At 38.1% G+C, this 9,939-nt stretch overlaps 1 protein-coding gene across 1 annotated transcript in view; it reads right to left on the reverse strand.

Annotated features, from left to right (window-relative positions):
• Positions 1–6,123, reverse strand: part of RAP1GDS1 (Rap1 GTPase-GDP dissociation stimulator 1) — an 82,957-nt gene extending 76,834 nt beyond the window's left edge. The window contains exon 1 of the mRNA XM_086464799.1: positions 6,072–6,123. Coding sequence (XP_086320925.1) covers positions 6,072–6,123 — 52 coding nt within the window. The remainder of the gene's footprint in view (positions 1–6,071) is intronic.
• Between the last annotated feature and the right edge of the window lie 3,816 nt (positions 6,124–9,939).

Genomic DNA, 9,939 nt, shown 5'->3' on the forward strand with positions numbered 1-9,939 from the left:
ACTTGGTCTAGTTGGAAGGTGTCCCTGCCCATGGCAGGGGGGTTGGAACTAGATGGTCTTTAAGGTCCCTTCCAACCCAAGCCATTCTATGATTCTATGATACCTAATCTACATAACAAGGTTAATCTACTGTTAGCTTTTTCAATAAACAAGTTAAAATTACTTTTTCTTCTTGTAATGATACTGGGCCCATCACCTTCTCCTACATGAAAGGCAAAAACAGAGCTGGGGCTTTCACAAAAATAAAATAAATATATAAATAAATAAATTAAAAGCAGGCAATACAAGGCTGAGGATACAAAGTTCCAGGACTGGCAATAGTACTGAAGAAGCAGCTGAGAAAAACTCTCACTGACTTCAAGAATCTCTGGATCTGGTCTTTGGCCTACACTGTGCAAGTCAGTACATATAAATTATACAATATCAGTACACAGTACAATGTCTTTCATAACTATACTTATGCTTCCAGTTTCAGGTACTGAACAAATACAGGTTCCAATTCTGTACAAAGCCCTCAGGCTCATCCTTCACCAGCAACAGTGACAATTTTGCCTGAATAAGAAACCTGGGTGTCTCAAAATCAGTACCGCTAACTCTAATTGTTAGTGTCCTTCTGTCAGATGTTATGAAACAGTAATCTGTAACACAACACGTTTCTAGCTATCATGAGTTCCCTGAAAACTTTGCATATGGAAATTAAGCACTTAAAAGGCACAGGGCAAATGAGTCCACAGCGTATTACAGATTTTCTTTCTTTGCTTCTTAAGCTGCCCGATTTGAAGGTCACCCTGCGATTTACCAGAGACAATGAAGATTTTAATTTTTCAGATATTCTTACTGATAATAAACCCATGATAATGCCTGAAAAGGAGGATTCACATAAATTCATGTGGTTTTATATATTTACCAGAGTCCTTAAATGGAAATCTGACATCACTTACTGTCAGTGGTTATTGATGTCAGAAATCAAGGTTATTTTAACACTTAGATTTTTTTCTCTCTCTTATAAAAATACATTATTTTATTAAAAAGATTGTTTCTAAGTTCTGCTTTTAATATGACCAGTAATTGTGTATATAAAAACACCTTTTTAAAATTCACTAAAAAGCTGTAATATTTAAATTACCATACATCTCATATCTCTTTTCTTACACACCTTACAGAAATTACAACCTCTGAAGCAGTCAACATCTTTGCATTAAGGGAAGGTATATGTATAATTTTGCATAGTAGGGAAAATTATCAAGCTTTTTGACACATTCTCTACAAGTGTTTCAAATATAGTAAGTTAAGAAACAAAATCTCAGCCCTTGTCCTGTTGAGTGTTAATAAAATTCCATCTGGTCACTTAGGAGCTGTGCCAACATTACCACACAAAAAGCGTTTGAGCTGTTTGAATGTTCAAGAGTCATTTGACAGCTTTTTTATTTACCTTTCTTCTCTTTTTTTTTTTTTGTCAAATACACACCTAATAGTGTACAGATGGCTAGGTTCTAACAAGTTCACTTGCATGTAAACTTGAAATTAACCTTGAAAGTAAACTGCTGAGGTTCTGCTTTGCCTTGTTGCTTGGGTTTGTTTATTTTTTCTAACATTTAGGATTGTTCAGTCTACTGCTGCTCCAAGTTCCTTATTAGGCAAATACAAAGTGAAAGTGAAAACCTGGTGCCTAGTTGTTCTAAAATTGCAAACATAGTAAGAATCTGCTCAGCCTGCTCAGGGCCAATGGAATGGGAGTAGGCATAGGGAGTTAAAGCAATTAAAGAAATGTTCAGAGACAAAAATCTGCACAGGGGAAACAAATCTCAAGAACCACTCTGAGCAATGAGAAAGATTTCAGCAACAGATGGGTACTACGCTCAGTTTATATTAAGTATACATCTTCTAGTGCCAAAATCAGTTACAGATCTATTCTCTAGTCACTGTGCTAAAATACATGTGTTTAATACAGAAAAATAAATTCCACACTGTAATTTATATTCAAACTTGCCATGGAAAACCAAAACTGGTTTGCAAAAAAACCCCACCCCCAACTGAACAAAACATTCTGAGCGACCTGATCTAGCTGCAAAGTTAGCCCAGCTTGGCACAGGAGGCCGTATTAGGTGACCTCTGATGTCGCTAACGACTTAATTTTTCGTGTGATGCTATCAGTCTATCTGATAAGGTTGTATACATCATAAACACACAGCACTGAATTGTTTGGCCTGGTCTATAGCCTTCAATTCAAAACAGCTGCTAATACAATCATAGTAACAGTCAAATTATCAGGGAGGATTCACAACGTTGCAAGACTGGCAGAGGTAATCTAGGTGATCTACTTCTGCACTATACTGAGTCAAACTGAGGCAGGTAAAACAATACTGAATACTCCACCAGACTCTCAGCTAGAGGATCAATTGTTGGCAATGCAAGAAACACAAAGTGGGACAAAAATCCTATTTCAGTTATAAGAAGTGGTCCTGTAACTCCCTCCTCATTCCTATCCCTTAACACCTTTTAACTGAATCAAGTATAAAATCTGTAAACTAATGGGATTAATTTGTGTCTTAAATCTCTGTAGGATAAGCACTCAGAAGACTGATAAGGGCCTGATTCTGTAACTACTTATCTGTGAGTAATTTTTTCATTCTTACTGGAGCATTTTTGTAAGTAGTCTTCCACACATGCATAAACACTTGGAGGTCCTAACATGTAATGAGATACTGTAACAATATAGACTATTTTTATTGTTGTCTTAATTAATTTGCGGGCAATTCAACAAAATGGAGTTTTGGAAAGGATTTGAATAGAAAGATCTTTGCTTTGACATTCTCTTTCAATTCTTGGCTATGGACTCAAAACCAGCTACTCCAATCTTCAAAGCCATAACATATATAATAAGAACCCAAACAGCAATCTACCACAGAAAATAAAATAGGCCTGAGCAGTGGAAAAATAGAAACCCACTTAGGAAAAACTGTGAAACTTTAAGGAAAGGCTATAGAAGACCTAATAACAGAACATAACAATGTTTCCACATGTTCTATAATTACTCACTTAGTGCTACATTTTTTAAGGTATCTTGGCAGATTAAATTAAGTTGTCATTGAAAATTAACAATTTATGTAATCTGCTTTTGTACTCCTGGTCTGAAATCTTAAAATTTTATCAGTTAGTAACTTTTTTTTTTGTTTTGCTAGTGTCTTTTTGCATGTGATTACGAGATACAAATTGTTGTACCTGCCTGCAAAAGCATACCATTCTAGAAGGAAGTCTGGACCATGAGCGTCTTTCTGAATGGTAAGCCCTTTAAAAACTCTTGAAATAGAGACTTGAATTTTCCGGTCCTTTTCCAAACTAAGAAATTATTTTGTTTGCTGGATCCTCAAGCAGCTAGTTTTAAATTCAAGGTTGATCAGAGTACTCTTAGCAACTCATTTTCTCCTAGTCCAGCTCTTGCCTTGAGTTCCTCTATGGCAGTTGCTACCACGGTGTTCTGTGCTGATACAGTTCCTTCAGCATGTTCCTTTAGCATTCTCTGTGAGAACCTTCTGATGCCTGACACAGAATGTGACACTAGACACTGAAAGACTGAGGGCTCACACAACACGCTTCAATGAAATCTCAGCAAGGAGAGTAAAAATTTACCCTGATATAATTATAAAGGTCACTATGTATTCTATATTCTTTTACATTTTATACAGAGATATAAATATAAAATAATACATCTATCACTGGTAAAACAAAGCTTTAAAAACAAATAAATAAAAAAGTCCTAAACAAAATTAGCTTAGCTGTTCCTAATTAAAAAGACATTAAGACATTCTGTTATGCACCAACACTCATGTAAGTTCCACTTTCCTTGTTGACAAGAAGATACATATCTGAAACCAGCTGATCTATTACACTTGTCCCCACAGTCATCTTTTTCTGCAACCATGCAGTTTTCCCCCAATTTTCTATCCCAGCAGAAGGTTGAGAGTTGCAGCCTCTGCATCTTGTCAGACTGGGGGACTTCACAATGATGTCCCAAAGGGCACATATTCATTAGATTTGAAGTCCTAACAGTGGTTTATGCTGTTCTCCAGACAACTTTCAAAATCTGCTTTTAATTCGTTTTTATTTAATTTCCCCAAAATTAAAAAAAAAAAATAATCACTACTTTTAATTACAAGCTACATGATAATTACAAACTATGCAGGAAAGCTTTCAGCCCTGAAAGCTTAGAAAGAATTTTATGTGTGTGTGTGCAAATAAGTTCATAATGGAAGTGACCTGCCACTTGTGCTATTGTTTGGTTTTCAATGAAATTCTGTTAGAAAGAGATGGGTTGCAAATCTAATATATGACTCTAAACCCCTTTATTTACAAATGTCTTACAATTAAAAATTCATATGGTGATAAGTACTTGGTTGCCTGTACTCCTACTAAAGTTACTCTCCGCAAACATTTTTGTCCCAAGGAAGGGAGGGAAAGACTATCAGATAAGAAAGTGCCTCCCCTCCTGAAAACACAACAGTTAAAACCTGTAATTCAAAAATTTCCTTTAACCACAGAAGAGATGATAGAAGTGTGACAGTCTCCTCATGTCTTGGAGAAAAAGGCTTTTAATATTCTCTAATGTCAATGGAGGATAGAAAGGAAATTAAGCCAATCCTGGAAAGCACTGCTTTTTGGCTAGTGAGATTGTCTGATGTCACTAGTCCTTCAATTTAGCAGTTTAGCACAAATTACTAAAATGGCCCTAAATCAACAATATGCACTTTGTAGGCAAGTAGTGCTGCCCACATATCATAAATTGAAGCTTGGGTTGTGAGCATCATTCATCTATAAGCTTTTAGTGCCACAGTGTACTCTAGAATATGTTTTTAAAGGTACCACGTACTGCCTTAAACCTGGTGGTACTAAGATTAATCCCTCCAGTGATAAATATTTACCTATTAATGCAGTCACTTGTTCTCACTTAAGAATGCACAGGATGTAGAGCATCAACAAAAACACTGCAGTGATAGGATCAGCTCAGATGCTCTCTAAAGGAAAAGGATTCAGTTGAGTTTTCATGTAAGACTGACATAAAACTGCATAATCAGATGGCAAAATTAAAACTGTGCACAAAATGCTTAATATAATGCTATTTTAAAGAAAGGTTTCTACAAAACCCACTAGTATCCTGCATGACCGCTGCAGTTTTAAGTGATCATTAACCTCTGCACAGTATTTAAGAGCTTTATTTAGTAAAAATTATACAACAGTGACAGTGTAGTAAACATGGTACTGATGTTCTGAGGCAGCACATTACAGTACGTACGCACAGCTCAGTAAATCATAATCCAAACGTTATAGGCCTTAAGTATTACTTCAAACCACTACAATGAACATTTGAATGAGTGAGACGATGCAATATGTATCCACTGAAAACATGTTTTTTGAGAGAAAATCTGACAGTGCAAATCAGGGGAAAAAAATGTCCGAAAGAAAAGGTTACTTCATACGTCTTAAATCTCATGACAATTAAACTATTAATCCCCCATTCTGCAATCAGCTGTGTTTGGACAACATCCCAAAACCAAGTTAAATGCTCCTAAGACACATGTATTTGTAGGAAGCTCAACAGGCAACCAAGATTATTTTCCCCCCCAAAAAAATGATTTTTTTTAATGTTACATTAAATTGCAAGTAATTTGTTTCCCCCACAAGCAGGATCTGATCACGTTGCAAAGAGGAGTGCTTTGCTTTCACTGCTTAATAACTATCTCTCAGATTAAGTAAAGAGTCATATTGACAGAAACTGAAAGGAGTCAGGCTCCGCACACAATCTGCAGGTCTCAAGAACAAAGGGCGCAGCTAATAGCAGACAGGGAGGACAAACAAGTCCTTGGGATGTGTTTCACAAGGGATGCAATGTTCTGTTGCAACTGGATATAGTTGCAAATGTTATGATCTCCAAATCAAGAATGTCCAGCGTACTCTCAAAGATGTTATCCCTCTGATGACCAAACAGATCTTGAGTGGCCCTTAAATCACAGGGTAAAAAAAATTAATCAGGTTTATACACACAGATGACTCTAGGAAGCCTATCTCCCACTCACCTGTTACGAAATTCTGTACAAATTTAACATTTTTTCCTTTGAAGTTCCACATGCATTCAGCTTAAGCCCAAATCCAGAACTCTTCCTAGTTTTCTCAAACAGCTTAATAACTATATTCATGTACTAGCCTTATCAGGATCTCTGAGGGAGCGACTCTTCTTGGCCGTTTTTCGAATGCGCCCCGTACATACAGGCAACATAGGAATTCTTGGAGAAAGGCACTAGCATCCAACAGGGAGTAGATGGCAAAACCATGAAAGTGCCTTTTGCGCATCAGCCTAAACATGAAAAGAAAGCAAATGCTATCCTCTACCTGAAAGGTTTTAAACACAAATTCCCAGACACATACTCAAATCAGATTTTTATATTTTTCATGTGAGGACTGAAACACCCTCTACCTCTTCTGTTGAGATATATTTTATATTAAGCAGTCATTGCATAAAACAAATGAGTCACAGGAAAAAATGCTGGAACTAAACACCTCCACCTTTAAAAAAAACTTGCCTTGACTAATAGGCTATGAATGCATACCACTATTAGGCCTGGTTTTCTGGTCTGTTTGAGGGCACAGCTTCAATTTCAGTCAGAGAAAAAGCCGGGACTATTCTCTTTCCTGCATAAATGCGTGCCTATCCCAAGGAAGGTGAAGGTAGTAACCCAGGTGCACCTCTTCCACACTTGAAAAGGAGGAGGAATGAAGGTTCAGACTTTCAAAGAAAAGGTGTAGGCATCCACCTCTAAGACATAATTCCAGGCCCTGGGCTCAAGGCAGAAATTGTGCTGATCAGAAAATGGTATGCATATTATTTCTGGGTGGTTTCCTGCTGAGCTCAGTAGTTGATCCTACTTGAACTCTCCAGGCACTGTTTTTTTAGAGCCAAAACTCCTAGCCCGCACTGGGAACCAGCACCTAAAATCCAGAGCATATGTGTAATGCAGACTGCCCCTAACCACACGTCTACATAGAAACTTCCACTGCAGTAAGTATTTGAGGATATTAGTGTCATTTATTTTATGCCACTTTCAATCATTGTCTCAGATAATTGTATCACTGTTAACTGCAGTTCTGCTGTTACACTGGTCAGTAAACTACCCAACATAGACAGACTCTTCAAAGGACTGAGCTACTGATCGATTTGCCAGTCCTTTTGCCATTAGGGCTGAAAGATGCAGTGATACTTCAGAAGGCAGAGATGCAAAGAACAGAAGTCAAAAGGTGATTTCCTGACCAGCTCCTGCACGTAACAAGGACACTGCAGCCTTTAGCATAACTGAGTGCACTGAGGAGTTATTTAGGTACTGCTTGACAGTGAAGAGACGCTAAGAATCTTTGCAACAGTCTGTCAATAGTCTGAAAAACTCCAGCAATGTGCCCTAGCCCATCCTCCACTAGACATCTTGCACCAACATTACGGAACAGCACAGATCTTTCTATATCATGTGTTTATAGTGTTTGCGCCAAGGAAATTCCTCTCGGTCAGCATATATAACTCCCACAGATGCCAGCCACAAAGGGACCACAGTTGAGGAAAAAATCTCTCCTATTAAGTTTTCCAATTTTTGATTTTTGTCAATTGTAATTGGTCCCTTGAAAGTGCAAGGAAGGAGAACTGGAGAAAAGAATAGGTCAGAAGTTGTCACACACTACCGGGGGAAAGCTCAGAGACACATTTCATGGAGCAAATGTGTGGATTATGCACAAGCCAAAAGCTGCTGTCAACTTTAACTCCTATTGATATGCTGAGGTTTTAATGGAACAAGGAAAAGACTAGGATGCTTCTGTATTAGTAGGCATAGATCAGTGTCTGATGCTGGCCATATTCCTTTTACTTCCAGAAGCTGCATATAGGAATAAAAATTTTAAAAATAATTTTCAGGTTTAATATCCTTCCTCTCCAATTTAACAACATACAAAAGCCTCATGTGGAATGTTATTGAGGTAATATTAATTAATACAGTCAGCAATTGATCCTTAAAGCAATATTTATCAGGCAAATTGCTAATGTTTCACCTATAAGCACAAGATAAAAAGAAGTCTTTCTCCTTCCTCATGTCCCATTGAAACAGGCAGCTAGGCACAATGACTATTAGTTTGGTAACTGTGGTAATTTCAAATCCCCTATAAATTCAGCAGATGACAGGACATGCATAGCTCCTTCTATATCTCACCTAGATGTCAGGCCTTCTCAGACTAAGCAGTCCCCTATTCTATATCAGCATTTTCCATGTGTAATCAGAGCTGGACTCCTCTAAGAAAAAGATTACAGGAAGGCCCAGAAGGGGAGAACTAACAAATTCAACTAGCACTGCAGAATCTAAAATATCCCAGGAAATGCTTGCCTGAGCATTGCCACCCTTTTATACTGAAGTTTGCCTTCCCTGTGAGTAAGATCCACTGTGATAACCCCTTGAAAAACAGTGCAGTTATGTCCCACTAGAGAAGTACTAAATGCCTCTGTTAAACAGAAATATTCTCTGATCCAGTTGAGCACAACTTTTGATTGTCTTGTTTCAGGTCTACACCATAGGTGCTCTAGAGGGATAAAAATAGTGGCAGATGCTAACAAATAACTCTGCTAGTGTAAACTCATTTGTTTTGGAAAAGCTTCCTTTTGCTCCAGGTTGATAAAACTTTATTACTGAAGCTGGAAAAAAAAATAAAATACACAAGTAAAAGCACAATGTGTTGGGATAAATGAACCTAATTTAGGCAGGGGCCTTTACCTCTATAGTTAAATCTGATATGGGCTGTGACAGACAGATTGTGACTATGACTAAACTGGGGGACTCGGAACAGCTTCTAAGTACGTGTTCTGGCTCATCATATTCCATGTCAGAGAAAGCTCAAGGCATGCACTGTTTCCCGCTTAGCTGATAAGGAAACTGGACATTTAGACAAGGTGGGAGCTATGGCATGCTCAGTAGGGCTCTCATGCAAATGTCTGGGAGATCTGGACCCACTAATTGCTCCTGCAAGTCAATCTCAATGCATTTCTCATCAGCCAAGTAAGTAATGAAGCACAGAAAAAGCTGAAATCCCATTTAGACTACACTTGAGAATCCATATTTCATCATCAGTGTGATTCTGCAGAATTAAGTCTGTTGGGTGTGTACAAATTAAGGTTTGCTGTCCTCTATTTACTTGCATTATATGATTGCCAGTAACTCATGGACACTTCCCACTGCAAATGCTAGTCTAACAAACACTCCTAGACATTTTTTTCAAGTATACAGACTTTTTTAGTTTTCCTAGAGTCACAGCTATGAAGTGTTTATCATTGCTTTACTTAGTATCAAGAAGTCAAATGTGAGTCTACACAGCCCTATATGGACTGGTTAAAGTGCAGATTTTGAGTATGCAGTTTGTGTTTAAAATCAGTATAGCTGAAGGTAGACATGTGCCTGTAATCTTTTGCAGACACCACTAAATGTGGGGGAACGGCTGGCATACTAAATAGCAATTTCAGAAACATGAGGACTGAATCAACAGAAGTCTCATGGCATTCAACAAGTATAAGCACCAAGTTCTGCAGCTAAGGCAGAATAACCCCAATCACCAATGCAGGCTGGGAACAAACTGTTGAAAAGACCAGGTAAAGCAGCATGCTCTCAAGGTAAACTGTATATTGCTTATATTAGGAGCGTGGCCAGTAGATCAAGGCTCTGCTTGATGCCTGGCAAGGATTTGTGTCCCCCAAAATTCTTCGCCTGGTTCTGGGTGTCCCAGATCAAGCAGGATACTGAAAAACCGAAGAGAGTCTAGGACCGGGCTACCAAAAGGGGCACATGCCCACAACACGTGACACGTAAGGGGAGCTTGGCAACTTCTTTAGTTTGGCAAAGAGGAGACTAAGGGGAGCCTGAAAGG

The sequence above is a fragment of the Leptosomus discolor genome, chromosome 4 (assembly GCF_034619465.1).
Source record: "Leptosomus discolor isolate bLepDis1 chromosome 4, bLepDis1.hap2, whole genome shotgun sequence".
NCBI lineage: Eukaryota > Metazoa > Chordata > Aves > Leptosomiformes > Leptosomidae > Leptosomus > Leptosomus discolor.